We start from the raw sequence: 19,689 nt of genomic DNA, 5'->3' as shown, positions 1-19,689 counted from the left end.
ACCAGATGGCTGCACCAGGCTCCAATCTGATCTGGTAGAGATTCTACAGCTGGATGTCCTTCCTAACACCAACCACTCCGAGAGTGTAGTGGGTGCTTTTACGTGCCACCGGCACAAGGGCCAGTCTGGCAGTATTGGCAACGGCCATGCTCAAATGGCGTTTTTTATGTGCCACCTGCACAGGAGTCAGTACAGCAGCACTGGCAATGACCTCGCTTGAATATTTTGTTCACGTGTCACCAGCACAAGTGCCAGTAAGGCGACGCTGGTAACGATCATGCTCAAATGGTGCTTTTTATGAGCCACTGATACGGAAGCCAGACAGCTGCTCTGGCAGTGATCCCGCTCGGATGGAGCTGTTTGCGCTCCACTGGCACGGGTGCCAGTCATCAAATTTGTTTCAATTTCGATTTCATTTGCCCCAACAGGTCTTCGCAAGCAGAGTTTAGTGTCCAAAGAAGGAAAGGAATGCATAAGTGGGCTGCCTACACCCCTGGTAAAGGTCATGAGTTATGGTCTCACTTGTCTTGCTAGGTCTTCTCACGCACAGCATATTTCCAAAGGTCTTGGTCACTAGTCATTGCCTCGGTGAGGCCTAATGTTCGAAGGTTGTGCTTCACCACCTCACCCAGGTTTTCCTGGGTCTACCGCTTCCACAGGTTCCCTCAATCACTAGGGTGTGGCACTTTTTCACACAGCTATCCTCATCCATTCTTGCCACATGACCACACCATAACTGATGCTTCTTAGGTCCAACTTCTCTCTCAAGGTACTTACACTCTGTCGAGTATGTACACTGACATTACACATCCATCGGAGCATACTGGCTTCATATACAAATATATGTATATATATAAGTATATATATTTATGTATGTATATTTGTGTATATATATGTGTGTGTATATATGTATGTATATATATGTGTATATATATATATGTATGTATATATGTGTGTGTGTATATGTATATATATATATATATATATATATATTTTTGGGGAGATATATATATATCTAAAGACATAAATATATAAAAATATTAACATCATCATCATCGTTTAACATCTGCTTTCCATGCTGGCATGGGTTGGATGGCTTGACTGAATGTTGGTGAGTGAGAAGGCTGCACCAGTTTCATATTTTTATATGTGGTGGTAGTGATGATGTTCATGTGTGTGCTAGTGCCATGAAAAAGGACCCATTTACATTCTGAAAAGTGGTTGGCATTAAGAAGGGTACTCCTCTGCAGAAACCATTCCAAAACAGACAATGGAGCTTGGTAGTGTACCTGACCTTGCCAGCTCTTGTCAAACCAGCATGGAAAATGGACATTAAATGATAATGATGATGATTTATATAGAATAAAGCAGACACTAAAGAGATTGGTGTTGGTCTGTGTCGGCAAGACTTGTATTATTTAGTAAAATTAACAAAAAGAATGAAATTGGTGTGAGGAGTGGAAAATCTAATGTCTCAGATTTTTTTCTTCAAGAAAAAGTTGAGAGAGAAATTAAAGAAACAGCAGAATTTTACATCCTCTAAGTGAAAAAAAAAAAATGAAAAAAATGGCTGCAACTATAAGAAATGCAAAGATCTGGGAGCTTCATATGTGAATAGGACGAGAGGGGGAAAGAGAGAGAGAGAGAGAGAAAGAAAGAGAGAGGTAGATAGTAGAAAAGAAGAAATTAAGAATGAGGTGTAGGGAAGGGGGAGATGAAGGATCAGAAAGGGTTTAATGAAATAAGGGGAGGGGGTGTAGAAGGAAAAACGGACCAGTGACATGGTACCAAGTTTGAATATGAAGTTATTCCCTCTGTTTCCTTGAGAGTATAGTGCCATGGGGTGTGGCAATGCCACACACTGATAACTGAGTGATGGAAAGGCTTGTCGTGTTGAAGTGGGTGATGGCAGAGACAACTGAAGAGCAGAAGGTCTTCAGAGAAGACTCTCCACTCACCCTCATGCAAGTGTTTTAGCCCTTAACTTTTTACATTCTAAAGGGGGCCCACGTTGTATTCATGTCATAAATCCTGGATACTCCTCTGCCATCACATTCTGTGCTACCACCTGCATGACAACCCACATGGATGGTTTAAGTACCCTGGACCCAAGGTACCTTGGGTGTTGTAACTACTTCACTCTAACACACCAATCGCCTATTGGCTAAATTATGCCTTTTCTAATTCATTTCCATTCCTCTTAGACCAGATCCAGTTGGAATTCTTCTCAGCTGCTTCTGCCATTACTACATACATGTACAAATTCAAGGGCTTTAGTAGAAGACCCCTTATGCAAAATGCCACACAGTGAAACCAAATGCAAGACCATATGGTTGGGAAGCAAGCCTCTTAACCACACACACAGAGTAAGGCTACGATCATCAAAGTGGTAAATCTATTTCACATGGTTTCTACATGCCCCACCTCTATCCCTACTTGTTTTCAACAATGTTGCTACAGAAAGAGAGATTTGACATTTCAGTCCAGCACCAAACTGTGTCTCCTCCACATTGGGGCATGGTTGTGTGTGCGAAAGTAATTACAGTTATAAAAGAATATATACATACAACTAAACACTGTAGGTAGGACCTCCCAACACGCTAATTGTGGTGCTGGGGGTTGTGGTGGAGCTACTACATCCCTAACCTATGGGGAATGAAAGAGATTTTAGGGAGCAAGAAATAATAATTTTACTTCAAAATCTAAAATCTAAACAAAAGTCCCTGGTTTTTTAATTTTGATTATGCAACGACAAGTAGAGCAGAAACATGGCACCAGTCATGGATGTTGTAACATGTTGCTTTCTGATGCAGTAGGGAATGGTTTGAGAGAATTTTGCTGCTACTTCTAAAAAATTATACAACCCTGTAGAGCAGGGTTCTCCAAAGTGGTCGATGGGACTATTTAAGGGGGTCAATGGTCTAAAAAGTTTGGGGACCCCTACTGTAGAGGTTCCTTCATCAGTGATCTCAAGGTTTTAAGGTGGAGTGCAAACAGAAACACATGGTGGGTCATTGAATCAGATCAAGGAATGAAAGAGGGAAATGTGGAAGTATTGTGGAACTCCAGTTGAGCTCTGACTGTGTAGACCTATGACCAAAGGCCATAGGGTGTGATTTGTGTGTGTGTGTGGGGGGGCGGGAGAGATCTGCTATTTCTAGCAGGGCATCTCCAGCACTAACTTGTAGGTTTCATGTTTTCAATTAACAAAAACAAAGCAAACTAAATCTAATGGTTGTTTAGCGATAGATCAGTCCTGATCAAGCAGACCTATGATTACATACATTTCAGCAATGACTGTCTCATGTCCTTCGTTTTTTTGAAGACAGTAAAGCGTGATGTAAGGGATTTTGGCTGGTATTTTTAATAGGTCCACTGGCAATATGTATGGGCTCCTCTGATACCTCAAGAAAATCATATATAACCAGGGTCCAGTGGAAGGGTCAGTCTACAGGATCAGATGATATTCTAGGAGAGAGAGGGGGGGGGGGGTTCTAATAAATATTTCTGTATATATGAACGAAACTAAAATACATATTTTGATAAAAGCCTGTTAATAATAAATTGGATAATTTTTGTTTTTGCTGAAATAATTCATGTTGTGTAAATCTTCTTCTCCAACCATGTCCCATATAAATAACCAACCTATTGATGAGTCTGAAGAACAGAGAACTTTGTGTTGCCATGGTATGTCACTTCTATATTTTTTCTCTCTTTTACATATTATGGCAAACAAACTCTCTCCATTCCTCTCTCTACAAACTTTAAAAAAGTTTGACGAAGAATTTAGGTGACTGACTGACGCACACACACACACACACTAACAGTTTTGATCAGTCTTGATTCTGAGAAAAGTATTCGACGAATATAGGAGAAAACTGAGCAAGAGGGAAGTCGACAAAATTTTCGAGAGGCAAACGGAGTTGACACTTTATATAAGTGGACGAAGGGACGTTGATCCTGCTGGTCAACCCTCAGTAGAGGTATGATCAAAGTATTCCAGCCATGACCATCCTCTCTCGGATTACATCATGTAGTCGAGTGTGATCTGAGGGAGGTTAGCGTCATAAAAAAGGGTCGTTGGACGAAGGAAATGATGATTAAGAACATTGAACAGTAAACAATATGATAATATTCATCAAAATTACCGTTATATGAAACCAAAAGCGTATTAATCACTGATTGAGACATGAAGAGGCACTACAAAATATTTTAGTTAACAGAAGGGATTTAATACGAGAAGTGTTTTAGTAAAAATTACATAACATTACATGTTATTTCCTCAAACTATCAAAAAAGTGCCAGCACCAAAAAGAAATGTCATCATACAAACAACACATAAATTCTATTTATAGCTGCCACAATATTAAACTAAATTAAAATGGAATTTTATCCAAAACAAAACGAGGATTCAGTAAATATTTGTCTAATAGAGAGTCGTCGGTGGAAATGCCACGTTCTTGGAGTTGTATTAATGAAGTGAGCTTCAAGACAACCCACGAGAATATTGGACTTGGTGAAAGATCTGTCAAGATTGGCGATAATCATACATAAAGTAACCCAATAACAGCAGATTCTATGAAATGGCAAAATTCTATCTATTTATCTATCCATATCTATCTATCTATCTATCTATCTAACCATATCTATCTATCTATCTATCTAACCATATCTATCTATCTATCTATCCATATCTATCTATCTAACCATATCTATCTATCTGTCTCTCTCTCTATATATATATATTTATATACGATTAAGAGAATTACGGTAGGTCATAATTTACAGCTATTCGTAGAACAGAGTGAAATATTCCAAGAGGAAATAGTTAAAAAAATGGTAATTTAGATCAATCGCAAGACATTAATGTGATTGAGTGTTTATAAAGTAAATATAAGGTTTGTGTGCCTTAAAACTATGTACACAGTTGCTAGGAGGACGAATAATGGGTGGTACTTCAATGTTTCTATAGACAAGATTTGACTATCTCTAGGCAAGATTTATCAAAAAACAGTAATTAACATTGCTTTAAATTTAGTTTATATGAAATAACAGATTCTGAATTTGAGTATTTTTAAAGAATCCCAATCTAATTTAATTATAAATGAAAAGATCAAGAAAGAAAACGGCCAAAAAAGTTGAGTAAGCAAATGTACAAAGTCTATAAAAGAGGAGAGAGATGGAGTAATTAAGAGTTTTAATAATAATTAACCAACTTACCCATTTAATTAACATTGAATAAGAGTAGGTTCGGTCCATTTTGTCAGTTTATTGACAACGTAGTCAGGTAATTATTTGTAGACTCTTATATATTAAAGTATGGAATTATTATCAGCGAGCATCCCTGGAGGTTTTTATTATTTAAAGACGTTTCTCCAAAGTGGAAGTCGTCGACTTGGCTGATGACAACGACCTGTTAAATGTATGGAGTAGTAACTTTGTCATAAACATTACTTCACAAAGGAAGATACAACATCAATACTGACTTCATGTTGCCAGTAAATATTAATGAAATATTAAAATGATGTAAAATAATAGCAAATAAACTTATCCTTTTGTATTTGTATGTAAACATTTTTCAATACTTATATGAAAGCTGAGAAAATATATTGCACGAGAAGCGTTCCGTATTTTTTCATCAGCCTGAAATGAAGAAAGTATAAAAGAAAAAAAGAAAGAAAAGGTTGTTTCAAGGGAGATAACTGTAGCGAGTTCCGCTAAAAGTTGAACAACACCGAAGACTGTCAAGTTATTTTGGGGTAGAATTATTTATTAATCATCGTCTGAATTAATTTAACATCTCTCTCTCTATATATAAATAGTTATTGAACTACTTTATTAGTTTATATAGCTATAATCGGGCAACAGAAACTGAAATGTTAGTAGAGTTTGTTAATTGTTTGAGCAACTTAAGTTTGTCGTAAACAAATAGAGACTTTTGTGTAAATTACAAAGTTATTTGTCACAATGTTATAAATATTTAACTTATTTGATATATTTCTCTTACAGAGATGTTGTTTATTAATTCTTTAGGAGTTTAAAATGTTTTATTTATTTTTTAATACTAAATGTCAACAAGGTGTTTGCTCAAAGAAAGTTGGAAGTTTAAATAGTGAGGGAAAGTTTTCTATTTCTGACAAGTCTTTCTAATTAAACGTGTCACAAACGGTGTTCTCCTGTCATCCACAGCGTTTAATTAAAGACAAGACTTGACAACTTTCTTTATATACATTTTATAAAACCTTTTAATGCCATTCTCCTCTCCATTTTCTAGACCAGTTTGTAAAATAAATTGAAGCTATAAATTTAATCTACAGTTGGTTTATAATTACTGTAAAATTAGAAACATCTTTCTTCTAAACCTGTAAAGCAACACAGTTCTGAAGTTCCTTCTACTATTTCTTCTCTCTTGGATTAGCAATGTCATCAACTTTCCTTGAAGGCGTTGGCGATGAAGTCATCTATGCATGTCTCCTCACTATATTGCCATTCATTCTAATTACAATTTTTGCGACCATGAAAAAACGGTGAGCTATTGTCACTTTATATAAGTTGATAGTGAAAATAACTGATTCATTTCTGTTGTTAGTTAATTTCATAAATAAACATCTATTAATATTTCGTCGTGCCCTCCTTGCCTCGCCCTCAACTTTTATAACACATCTGCCCACGTTTTACTTTGATATAATTATGCATCAGAAGGTGTCTATTTTCGGCCTTCTAGGGGAGTACTACACATCTGCCAAAGAGGGTTATTTTCCAGATAATACTTCCTGCTCTTACACAAACATCATATATTCTGGTCATCAACCTAGATATGTGATCAACAGAAACGACCAGAAAGTTTCTGCATCCGTTTTTTGGGTAATGATTATTACATAAGAGTAGTCGGTTCAGCACCATACTAGTGTAAATCGTATCTACGTCGATGATCCTATCATCATTTTGAAACCGCTAGATATCTCAACTTAACAAAAATGTCTTATTACCTCACACACTTATTCTCAGTTCGACAAAAATATATTTTGCCGGACTGACGGTTATGCATTAAAAACCTTGATTCTCAGATTCCTTGTTTGGAGTGGCCTGACACTGTTCCTTTGAACCGGCCACTTCCATGAATGTGTGTGTGTATATATATATACACACACATACATATATCTGTGTGTGTTTACATATGTATGTATGCATTTCGGTGTTGTATTTCTTTGACAAGTGACTTGATTTGACTTCATGTATTAAAACAATAACAGGCGGAAGAATCAGGAAAACCATTTTATAACACACACACACACACACACACACACTCTCTCTCTCTCTCACTCTCTCTCTCTTTAGTTTTATGTCTTGATTATGGGGACAATAAAGGGTTATCAAAATGTATTTTATACTAGAAAGGACTGTCAGAAATTGTTCTATACTATAAAGGGTTGTCAAAAGAACGTTTTTAGACAGCGTCGTCTGAGACAAGGTGGATCAAGGCTGTAATAGCTTTGATCCTGGGCCTGCTTGATCTGGGCTGGAACTGGAACAACAACAAGAACATTTAAAATCAAAGTTTAACTAAGCTAGTTTGGTCAGTGTTCTGCTGATTCTGTCGTCCACTGTCCGTAAACACGAGGAATGTTAAAATTTTGCATTTTAACTAATGATTGATTATAAGTTTATGCAATTTGTTAAAATGACAAGAGTAAAGTTTGGGAATCAAAAGGAAATGGTTTGAAGAATTATATAATTTTGATGTCAGTTTTACTGTATTAAAGCTTGGTCATTCATCAGATTTGTTTGTATATTTTGTTTCTCTGAATGGTGTTGTAACTTCACCTAGTACTTCACCATTTGACTTGGTACATCACCTAATATGTTACCATCTTTAGAAACAGATGTGACAATAAAGAATAAATTGATTCTTTATCAGTTGTTTTTCAGATGAATCCTAAGTAATCAGAACAATTGATGGCAGGGGTTTGACAGGTCTTCCCCAGAACAGTGTTTACCATTTATTGTGGTGCCTTATCTGCCTTCTGGCTTCAGTCATTTCTTCCCACCTCTTCCTTTTTTGCAGGTTCTTTCTCTTTAGATAATTTGGCCCCTCTTCATACGCATTAACATTTCCATACCTGTACAGTTTTCTCTTTTACTACAACTGATTTTGTGCACATTTTTAACCCCAGCTCCACTTCTTTGAGAAAGAACACAAAAATGACACGGCCGAAAATTGCTTTCAGATGTTGGTTTTAATCATTTCATTTTAATGTTACAAATTTTCTTAACTTATTTACAAATTACAAATATTGGTTTCCAATTTTGGCTCAAGGCCAGCAATTTTGGGGGTAGGGTAGGGGACGATGGAATTGACCCTAGTGCTCAACTGGTGCATATTTTATTGACTCTGAAAGGGGCAAAGTTGACCTGGCAGCATTTGAACTCAGAATGTAGTCAGAAGAAATGCTGTTTAACATTTTGTCCAAAGTAGTAATGATTATGCCAGCTCATTACCTTCTACTAATTACAAAGATTACCAAAATCAGTCACAAATATTTTAATTATTTCAAGTATATTGTTGTCATAATTATTGTTGCCTATGAGAAAAAAAAAAATTTGAGGCCTTTTTATTTTTTTATGCTTAACCTGGTTGCAAGGTGTTAGAATATTTTGGTATTTGTAGTTGTTGTTGTTGTTGTTGTTATGAATGCTGTTAATAATTTGTGACTCAAAATGAGTAAAGTATCTTTTCTATGATGTCTTGATTGAAACCTAAAATAAATCTGTTAATGTCTTGTCTGTTTCATTTATATTTTAGTTATAACCATCAAATAATCCATCCTGATAGTCTAGAAAATGTCCAAACAGCTCGAGAACACCTGAACCGCGTACCTGTAAGCAATCCTAATCGAAGGCAGAATGAATCGAATTGTCCTGTTTGTCTTGATGATCTTTCTTTTGGAGTTGAAACAAATTGCGGTCATGTATTTTGTGGTAAGTTTAATTCCAGATCAAATAAAGACTGTTTCACTAAACAGACAAATAAATGGAACACCAGTACACATTTTACAGTCTGCTTTTAAAGATGTTATACAAACTCACAGACAACTGATGAAGATGATGTATATTTTACAGTTAATTCACAGATACTAATAATTTCTCTCTGTATACACATCATCATCATCTGTCCATTTTCTCAGGCTGTTATGGATTGAATGGATCTCAGAGCAACTTGCCATTCCTTAGAGCCCTTTGTCATTTGGCACACTGCAACAGGGAAAAATTTGGTAACTGTTCTTGTGGATCATAACATTTGATACATTTAAAATTTCATTTCTGTGAAGATTGATTTTCCATGAAATTTATACAAAAGTCCAACATGACTATCCTCCATCTCTTATAACTCTTTACATTCACATCGTCATCATTTAACGTCCACTTTCCATGCTGGAAAGTTTGATAGGAGCTGGCCAGGCAGAAGACGGCACCATGTCTCAATGTATGTTTTGGCAGGGTTTTTATGGCTGGATGTCCTTCCCAACACCAAGGCCATGCATGAAGATGCATGGCCTTATGGTTTTGGTATTGTACTCATGATTGCGAGATTGTGGTTTCAATTCCTAGACCGGGTGGTGCATTGTGTTCTTGAGCAAAACACTTCACCTCACGTTGCTTTGCAATCACTTTGACACCTGCCACATGGTACTCCATACACCTGTTCAGGCAACATTGATTTGTTGGAGGAAGTGAGCTAATGTATGGCACATGCACTTGATCACTTTAAACAAATCATTTTTTGCTGCAGGTTGTTTTTGTAGAAGCTGGACAGTCATACATCATCTTCGACAGAAGAGTCCATTCATTATTATTACATCAACCACAATAACGTAAATTGTTGAACTGTTAATGTTAGGAAGAGCAGAGGGAAGGACTTTGCAGCTTGCTTGAATGTTTGAGGATGAAATATTGGGTGGGAGGGAGGGAGGGTAGAAAGAGGAGACAACAAAAGTTTTGCGTGAGGGGTGGGTGGGTGTGTTGAAGTAGAACTGGTTGGTTACACGACTGAATCAGATCCTTTTGTCAGGGTTTCTGGAAGGAAGAAGGGAAGAAGTTATCTTGAAATAGGGACCTCACTTGAGCTCAACAGTGAACTCAAAACTAGCCAAGGGTCAGATGATGGTGCTAAATAGGGTATTGGATTATAAAGAGAAATGGTCCACACATCAAGCTTCTCCACAGTTTCCATTTACTTAATTTTAGTTAGGAAGCTTTGATTGACCTTAGGCTATGGTAGGAGACATTTGTTCAGGATGTCACGGGATGGGATTGAACCCAAACCTACAGAATTACAAAGCATTGCTTCAACCTATTGTTGACAAGTTGAGGAAATAGGAGACTGTCATAGTAGAGTTGGAAGAGATAAGAGGAGGACACCATCTAGTAATGTTGCTCATCATTTTTATTCTAATCTTTTTTGATTTTTCCATTCCTGATTTCTCACTGGTTCCCTTATTCAGGTTTGTCCCCCAATATATCTTTTTGCCAAGTTTTTTTTTTTGTAGCAATCACTTGACCAAGCAGTGCAACATCTTCTCCTGTATGTGTTTAACCAAAAGTAGGGGGTGGGTGGTGGGGAAGGCAAAATGGCCATATGGTCATATGATGGCAGTGAATTCTTCAACTGATTGTCAGGTGGGAATCATCTTATTAACTCTTAATTCATGGCTTGCTTGATCAACAAAAAGATGAGAGTTCGATCAACAAACACTACTCACTATTCTTTCATAAAATAAGTTCTCATCTGGCTGTGTGGTTAAGAAGTTGTTTCTCAATCAAATGGATTCGGGTTCAGTTCCACTGCATAGTACCTTGAACAAGTGTCTATTACTGTAGTCCTTGTGGTGTGGAAGATAGATGTTGAGAGTTGATGATAATTATGTGGCGGTATGTGTGTCCCTTTGTCTTGGCATCACATGAAAGTTGTAAATGAGTGTCACCTTCATACAAGCAATATCCTTTTTTCTCCAAACTTTCGTAAAAACATGTCTGGCCATGGAGGAATATTGCCTAACAAGTGAGGGTTGGTAACAGGAATGTTATTCAGCCATAGAAAATTTACTTTTATCAGTTTCTACCTTAACAAATTTTGTTTCACTGCTGCAAGTATTGAAATGCAGATTTTACATCCATACTTTGCATTTATAATATATATATACCATCATCATTGTCATTTAATGTTCGCTTTCCATGCTGGCATGGTTGGAGGGTTTGACTGGGTGCTTTTTATGTGCCTCTGGTATGGTACCAGTCAGGCAGCACTTGCAACAACCATGCTCGAATGGTACTTTTTACATGCCACCAGCATAGGCGGCACTGGCATTGGCCACAACTCCAATTTCACTTGGTTCAACAGGTCTCCACAAGCACAGTATATTGCCCAATGATTAAAGGATGCTTTTAAATGGGCCAGCTATGCAACACTGGCATCGGCCATGGCTACGATCTCACTTGGCTTGCTGGATCTTCTCAAGCACTGCATATCCCCAAATATATGTATTTTTATATCTAGTGCAATTTAGATTTAAATTGGATGACAACCAGTATTTAGAATTCCGTGTGTATTCCTTTTTATGCAAAGAATAACTTTGAGAAGGACTTGCATTATTGTGGTCTGAATTTCATTTAGTTGGACTGTACAGTTGTGTAGGCCACAGTATACACATAGAAGATAAAACAGAGCAGGTGGGTTTGTTTATATAATGTTTAGTTGCATAATCATCTGTGCAGTTCATTAACAATGAATAAATATCAGTTATTTATGCATGTGTGTGTGTATCATCATCATCATCATTTAAGATCTATTTTTCCATGCTGGCATCAGTTGGATGGTTTGATGGGCTGGCTAGGCAGAAGATTGCACCAGGCTTCACTGTCTGTTTTGGCAGGGTTTTTACGGCTGGATGCCCTTTCCGACACCAACCGCCATATGTATGTGGGTGTATGTGTATTATGAACTCTCCTGTCATTAGATGATGAATGAGGGTTCTGCAGTTTGTCGTTGAACAATCACACAGGTGATTTGTTGTTGGTGATGAAGAATTTGTGTTTACTCAAGCTCACTTCCATCAAATAAACACTGCCTCTACAGGTGCCACATGTATGCCACATGTCAGATATTGAAATGATCACTAAGCAATGTGAAATGAAGTGTTTTGCTCAAGAACTCAATGTGCCATCTGGTCTGGGAATCAAACCCATGATCAACACCCTAACCATTAGGCATAAACGAACACCCATTTTTATCATGGCATTAATACTAGTGAAGTTTAGTTTCGGTTCAATAAACATGCGATAAAACGTATTCAAACCATGACCATCTTCTGTGAGGATTGTCCAGCATTACACATCCAGTGTGTTCTTCTTTGTTCAAGACAGTGGTGTTTGGTTTGAGGAACATTTGACTGCTATTTCTAGCGACCATGTAGAGCCTCATGAACCCAAGCCAATTATGATAAAAATAACTGATTTGTTGTTTATAAACGGAGAAGGGTTAAGTGTTTATATAATTAAGGGCAAGATTAATGTTTACAGCTTAGCTTATTAACTGGATTAAGAAGATTTTTGTTAGTCAATATAATATTGATCAGTTAGGTTAGATTTTTATAAACAACACTATTGATTAGATATATTAAATTTTAATAATCAATACTGTATTGATTTCTAACTTAAGCACTAAGCTACATATTAGGGCGGTGGGGTACATTGGTGGTGGGGTGGGAGTAGGCGTTTCTATTCTCATTCCATTCACATTTTGGTATTTTGTGGGGTAGGCTGGAGGTATAGTTCATTAAATCCACTTGCAATTATTAAGTATTTTATATTCTCATTTATAGTGTATACCCATATCTTTTTGTAACAGCTACCCTTATTTACAGTTGTACCTTTATCATTTATAACATCTACCATTATAATTTATAGTATGTACCTTTCTTTAGAGAGTGCACCCTTATTTATTGTATCTACCCTTACAACATTTTGTCCTAATAATTGATCTATTTATGGTGGTTGTTATTGTTTTTAGTGAGGGAGGGGTTGGGTGGGATCAGGTAACCCCAGGTCTGCCCTGCAATAGAGATAAACCTATAACCAAAGGCATTCCAGTGATGACCATCCTGTCTTTTATTCAGGACTATATCATTCAATATCTTTTTTCCTTTTAAGACAGAAGGGAAATGATTTAAAGGGGACAAAGCTGTTGTTTTTAACATTTCTAGTGAGCCATGTAGAAGTTCAATCACCAGGTGCGTTGTTACAAGGACACGGGGAGATATGAAACATTTTATTAAGTATTTGTCAGCTGTTGTATTGCTGTAGCTGGGCAAGTTATTGTCACTTTACAAACACTTCAGCTGCTTACTCTTGTCTTAGAATCAAACCAATTTATTCATTAAGATACAACATATTTATTGCGCTAATTACTTATGCCATCATTTCTATACATATATATAGATAGCTAGATAACTGTATCTGTCTGTCTACATATATACATACACATATATATACACATCCATATATATACTCATTGTTTATTTTTAGCTAGCTGCATCATTGCTTATTGGCATTATGGATCATGGCTAGGTGGAATTAAGTGTCCAGTTTGTAGACAAAAGGTAAGTTTGACAACATAATGAATTCCATTTTTCACATAAAACAATTGATTTATTGTGTTGAAAATTGTTGAAAAATAGTTAAATTTAAAGATATTTGTAACTATAAAAGTTTATTTTCAAGTCATCAACTTATGTTCTATCAGTTATATTTTAAATTAATTTTATATACAAAACAATATTTTCTAAAAACAAACCATTAAGTCGGTGTTAGCATAAGTGGATATTGTGAATCAAGAAGTTTTATATAATTAGATAATTAATTACAGTAATTAAAATTCTTTTTGCCCAGTGCAATTTGACTTGGAATGCTAAAAGCTTAAAAAAGTTTAGCCATCAGTCACAGACGAGTATGATGTGAAAGCTTGTACCAGACTTTGGCCACTTGTTTTGGGTGTTTTATGTAGTTGTGGGTCAATATAGATATCTTGTTGTCCCTCCTACACTTGACTTTGCTGAGCATGAAGGAAGGAGAGAGTGAGAAAGCTGCACCAGTATATGACTGTTACTCATTTCCAGCTGAGTAGACTGGAGCAACACGAAATAAAGGATACAACATGCTGTTGAATTCAGGAATTGAACCTATGACCTTATCATTGTGAACCTAACATCCTAACCATCAGGCTGCACATCTTCACAGAAAATATCACGACCTCCCCTCCCCAATAATATATTTTATCATTTTGTCTCTTTTGCTTAAATATTCAAATGTAATGTTACCTGCCGCTAATATTTTTCTATTAGATTTATTGCATTATACACCTGTTGTGCACCTGAGCATTGTAGACATTAAGCTCATTGTTGTAATTCTTAAATGTTGAATAATGAACTCCTGTCTATAAAGGAAGGGGAGACAACTGCAAATATCTTTGAATCGAATGTGAGATGCTCAGGTGTTGTATTTGTGACATTCTTTAATGATACTTTGCTATGAATAGTTCCTGACAGACTCTGAATTTAATTTCTTTTCAGGTTACTCTTTTATTACTTTGTTTCACCGATGCAGAAACTCGTTCTACGACACAAGAACGAGCTGATATACTTAATCAAATTCATGATTATAATCGAAGATTCTCAGGAGAACCTCGATCTGTAAGTAATTTTCAAGCATTTACACTTTCAAAACATCATGTGTTGTTTTAGTCTCGGGTTTGTTCATGTTGTTTTCCATCTTATTAGAGACACACACAGTTGAGCTGTCTGTTATTTTAGCCCCAAAGCTATTGTTTCTATAGTCTATACTACTGCCATTTATAATGTTTACCTGAGAATGAAGGCTATAAGATCTCTCTTCCTCTCTCACACTCTCTCTCATAGCTGTAGTAGTCTTAATTATTCTGTGGTAGTTCCTACTTATCAGTTTTCTTTTCAGATGTGAAATCAGATGTAATAACATTTCCTGACAGTGGTTGGTGTCTTTGTGGGGAAGCGGAGGATATTCTGAGAGTGTAGTTGCTAGAATAAGAACAGGATGGAGAGCGTTCAGAGAGCTGTTACCTCTGTTGGTAATAAAAGACCTCTCTCTGAGTGAAAGGCAGGCTGTATGATGCTTGTATATGAACAGCAATGCTACATGGTAGTGAAACATGGGCTGTGAATGCAGAAGGCATGTGGAAACTAGAATGAGACAAGGCACAAGAGACACCAGGTGTAGTGTACAAGAGGGAATATGGCACTGGTTTTCTCAAGTGATGCACCTGTATGGTAACAGCTGTGTGGTGTGCCAGTCATTAAATGTAGATGAAACTTGTGGAAGAGGGAGACTCAGGAAGATTGAGATGAATTAGTGAAGGCTGATCTCAAGATGTGGAACTTCATGAAGGAGATGACAAACGAGTGAAATGGTTTGCAGTTTGCTGTGCTCATAAAGACCATTCTGTCTCAGTAGAATATAAGGTCTTAAAAGTCTTATGCTTGTGTCTAGATGCTCACTGGTTCCTGCTTTGTACCCAATCGATATTCATCCATCCTTCTCCTTCTTTTATCTTCCTAATATCCATCCCTCCACTCTTCTAACTATGGCTCGCATATATATCATTCCTTGTATGTGCTACCAGTTACCTCTCCCTCTCTCTGGAACCACTCCCTTTCTTCACTCTCAGTGTCCACACCCTTTTAAAAACCCATTCTTCATTCTCGATATCCTCCTTTCCCTCTTTATTGTGGGAAAGGATGACTTTATTTTTGCCACTCACTCTGTCACTATCTCTCCCCCACACTTCACATCACCTACCTACAGTTTTATTATATTGCAGCTCATCTTTGCCTGCTCCTATTTTCCTTTATCCTCCCCTACAAACAGATTCACCATTGATCACGCTTCCACCCATGTTCACTGCATTCATCTCTAGCTCCATCTCTAACCATCTGCCACTTTCCTTTCACACTGATCAACTTATTCCCCTAGCCATTCTTAATTTTCTCTCTTTATCCATGAAGTACCCTCATGGTACAATAAGGTGTATAAAGATTGAATAAGGAGGAATCACTTATTATGAAGATGAGTTGTTGGGAAGGCTTGACAGGTACAAACTGGGTGAAGGGGTTAGAGGTATGGATGATGTGCTTTTTGGCTGAGATGAATGGGTCTTCTCAAGCCTAGCAAATTGCCAAGCATTTTGGTTCTTTGTCATCATCTGGAGGTTGGTCTTCACTATTCCCTTCTGTATCTTTTTAGATTTCCCTCTTCCATATATTTTATCCACATCTAGCTATTAGTGCCTCATTCATGTGCACCAAATGACCATATTAGCACAGTCTTCTCTTGCACACTACATCTAATGCATCTTATGTCCAATTTCTTTCTCAACTTATTTGTACTTTATCATAAATTTACATTGATATTGCACACCTGCAAAAGTATGCAAACTTCTTTTCTCTTTGGTTATCACATGTCCTCTGCATTCATGGCTTATGTTTCACTGCCATGTAGCATTACTGTTCATACACAAACCTCATACAATCTGAGGAAGAGCTCGTTTATTACCAATACAAGTAAAGCTCTCTGAACTCTCGCCATCCTATTCTAGCAACTACACTCTCCACTACTAATTAGGTCACCTGGATAACAGAAGGTTCTAGCAAACCTTCTGGGCATTTGAGAAAATTTATTTCCAATGTATGCTTGGTGTTTTATTCCTAGCATGTACACACAAAGTCTACTTTTACTGTAAATCTTTCAGTGATTCCGCTGTACCTCTCATGGCCATAGTTTACCCTGAGTACATTGTATAGAAGTCCTCCTTACACTTTTTCTACATATTGAACAGGGTCATTTTCCTGAGAGAACTAGAATATTGTTTGTATTCCTACTTATATGGTCTTTGCAAAGTTAACTTTGAATCTGGATTTTGCTTCCACTCTTAGAATTTCTTTTCTAATTCTGCTATACAAACAATGTCATCAGTATAGAGGAGTTCCCACTGGCACCAGGTCTTAAAACTCTTGCTATGTCCTGGAGGATGATAATAAATAGTGGGGCTACTGAAAGCCAAGCCCTGGTGACTGTTTACCTCCGATGTCTGGCAGCTGACTTGGCAGACACCCATAAAATTATCAACCATCGTACAAACAATAACTCTGAGCACCTTTTCAAACTCCACCCATCTAACACCCGTGGACATATTTATAAAGTCAGAAAACAGCACAGCTCCCATGACTTTAGGAAACATTTTTTCACGCTGAGTGTTGCTGAAGCATGGAACAAACTGCCGGCATCAGTTGTTAGTTGTCGGAGCACTGCATCCTTCAAAACTTCCATGCTTTCTGAGATTCGCCAGCACTACACCTGATTTTCTCCCCTCCATACACACACAAGCATGTATCTGACTCATACATTGTTCGCTTTCCAGACATTTGTACATTACTGCATATACTCTATATGCACTTTCTGACAAGTTGTTGTGCACCTGAGCACTGTATACAATAATTTCATTACATATTATATTATATCACTGTCACCTTACTGACAGTACCTCTTACACAACTTGGACTCCACTTGTCAGCCATTTATTTACTCCTAGCTTTTCTAATGACCACCAAATCAGGCAGTGAGTGACCCTGCCAAACACTTTCTCCCGGTTGATGAAAGCCAATTATGGTGGTTTACTAGGAAGAAAGCATCAGTAGTGCTTCTCCCTGGTAGAAAACCACACTACTGCAACTCTTTTTCTAATTAGCTTGGCTATAACTGCTTCTGTAACTTTCATGACCTTGTCCAGCTATTTGATTCCTCTGTAATTCTCTCTAAGGCATCTCCTTTGCCTGTTGATTCCAGGGAAAATTGTTTTAAAGTTGAACGATTCTCTCATTTAGTTTTTTTTTTTGCCCTTTACGTAATAACAGCAGTGTATATAAGATTAATGTAAAGAAGTTAATGTTACATAATGAATTGTGTCGAAGACTCTTTTCTTCTATGTAAGGGAGTAGATCTGATAAATGGAGGGGACTACAGAAAACTGAAACATTTTTCTATTTGATTGTTAAACCTGAAGAAATAGCAGCCAACATTTCCTCGAATGCGTTCACCTGTCTTAAGGGGTGGGTGACAACTTTATTTTAAACATTGTCTTCACAGACACACATGTAAGATTGTGTGTAAGTGTATCACTACATGTATATTTATTGATGCATAAATATATTTGATTCCCTTCCAGCTTTTAATTCTTCAACACTCAATGCTTATTTTCTGTTACAGATAATGGACTATCTCAATGATATCCCAACTCTTCTACGACACTGTCTACAAGAACTTTTCTCGTGGAATGGACTTATGATAATATTTCGTATGCGAATTACGATCTGTGCCGTATTTGGGATATGTTATCTTATTTCACCCTTAGACATAATTCCCGAAGCTGCTTTTGGTTTGTTTGGACTCTTAGACGATGTCTTTGTTCTTTCTTTGATGGTTGTTTATATCACAATTGCCTACAGGGAACTGGTGGCCAGCCGCTTAGGGGGTTGAGTGGCCCCCATTCCCAGCCCCTACTTTTATGTTCTTGTACTTGTTACTGCTGTTTCAACAAATTCTCAGATATGACCGTTCATTCTACACACTGCCACTAATACTCACTGCTCTTCAAACGTTTTCTTTTCTGGCAATAAGCAATATAGGAGTGTAAATTATATATTCTCATCGTTTGAGAACACAACTGAACTGCAATGGTAAATAGTCATTAGCATGTGCGTGCGTATATATGTGTATGTACCCACACATATATGTGTGTTTGTTGCATATGATGGTGATTTAATCTGGAGCTGGTAAACCTTTTTTCGTTCAATGAACAATTAGTTTCTGTGTTGACCTAATTATTTCCCTTCGTCTGCACAAACGGGCAAATTTCTGAAGCTTTATGGAAAATAAAGCGAAACCTTACAGAAGACGTATTTCAGTAAAATTTACTGACTTTGGAAAAAAAAAAGTTTTAATAATTGAAAACTGAAGAGTTTTTAATAATTTCCCGTTTTATCTGAAAATATTTTCTTAAAAAAAGAAAAGACAAAAAACATTTGAAAGTTAGAATTTTATAAAATTATGACTTACAAAATCTAATTGAATTATTTCTTTGCATTTCAATTGTTTTAAAACTAATTCCCTGAATTTATTTTTAGAATGTACATTTTTCCAAGGATTTTTTTTTTTAATAAAAAAGACTGTATTAAATATTGGTTAAACAGTTTCATCGAACCATTTCATAAATCATTTTCTTCATATCACATTTGTCTGTTATGTTTCTTACCATTCTACTTCAAAATACTGATTTTCAAATCTCAATGTTAGCGAATATTTGGCACTGAAGAGAGGTAAAAGAAACAAGTGATGATCTGCTGAATGGTTAAAAAACACGAAAAAGCTAGGCAAGCTAGAATTCTGAGGTGTCCAAAGTCATTATTTGAATGTGTTGCAAGGTGAAGGTAATTTATTAGTCAATGTCGAGTTGGGAACAATCTCAAGCAAGGTGTCGTTGAAAATTGATGTGGAAATTATTAATAAGAGACTATTTACACCATGTCTGGACAAAGAGATGAGAAAAAT

The 19,689-nt window shown here is 36.7% G+C and overlaps 3 protein-coding genes across 6 annotated transcripts in view; 1 reads left to right on the top strand and 2 right to left on the bottom strand.

The window, feature by feature from the left end:
- LOC115218417 (protein Hook homolog 3) overlaps positions 1-5,503 on the bottom strand; it is an 89,066-nt gene extending 83,563 nt beyond the window's left edge. Inside the window, exon 1 of one of the 2 annotated variants that reach the window (XM_029788218.2) lies at positions 5,221-5,503. In XM_029788218.2, the coding sequence (XP_029644078.1) occupies positions 5,221-5,259 (39 nt within the window). In that variant the 5' untranslated portion in view covers positions 5,260-5,503. The remainder of the gene's footprint in view (positions 1-5,220) is intronic. The other variant, XM_029788219.2, reaches the window with a different exon arrangement.
- Positions 5,504-5,686: 183 nt separating this feature from the next.
- Positions 5,687-19,367, top strand: LOC115218483 (E3 ubiquitin-protein ligase RNF170). 2 transcript variants are annotated; one of them, XM_029788329.2, is made up of 6 exons: positions 5,687-5,759; positions 6,419-6,527; positions 8,804-8,979; positions 13,582-13,655; positions 14,625-14,744; positions 18,349-19,367. In XM_029788329.2, the coding sequence occupies exons 2-6, from the start codon at positions 6,421-6,423 to the stop codon at positions 18,616-18,618; spliced, it is 747 nt and encodes a 248-aa protein (XP_029644189.1). In that variant the 5' UTR covers positions 5,687-5,759; positions 6,419-6,420; the 3' UTR covers positions 18,619-19,367. The 2 variants fall into 2 exon arrangements, with proteins under 2 accessions (XP_029644189.1, XP_036364095.1); XM_036508202.1 differs by lacking the exon at positions 5,687-5,759 and adding an exon at positions 5,845-5,878.
- LOC115218481 (medium-chain acyl-CoA ligase ACSF2, mitochondrial) overlaps positions 19,280-19,689 on the bottom strand; it is a 39,789-nt gene continuing 39,379 nt past the window's right edge. For both annotated transcript variants that reach the window (XR_005001644.1, XM_029788328.2), the window contains one exon: positions 19,280-19,666. Coding sequence is in view for 1 of the 2 variants with exons in the window: in XM_029788328.2 (XP_029644188.1) it covers positions 19,652-19,666 (15 nt within the window). In the remaining variant the exon portion in view is untranslated. The remainder of the gene's footprint in view (positions 19,667-19,689) is intronic.

This window comes from Octopus sinensis, linkage group LG13 (genome assembly GCF_006345805.1).
Source record: "Octopus sinensis linkage group LG13, ASM634580v1, whole genome shotgun sequence".
Lineage (NCBI taxonomy): Eukaryota > Metazoa > Mollusca > Cephalopoda > Octopoda > Octopodidae > Octopus > Octopus sinensis.
Note: the sequence above shows the minus strand (reverse complement) of the source record. Positions and strands in the feature narration are given on the sequence as shown.

Excerpts from the sequence above, each read along its gene's own strand:
- LOC115218483 (XM_029788329.2), top strand. The coding sequence starts at position 6,421 with ATGTCATCAACTTTCCTTGAAGGCGTTGGCGATGAAGTCATCTATGCA. Across the intron at positions 8,980-13,581 it reads TTGCGGTCATGTATTTTGTG|CTAGCTGCATCATTGCTTAT; the intron begins GTAAGTTTAATT and ends GTTTATTTTTAG. Across the intron at positions 13,656-14,624 it reads GTCCAGTTTGTAGACAAAAG|GTTACTCTTTTATTACTTTG; the intron begins GTAAGTTTGACA and ends ATTTCTTTTCAG.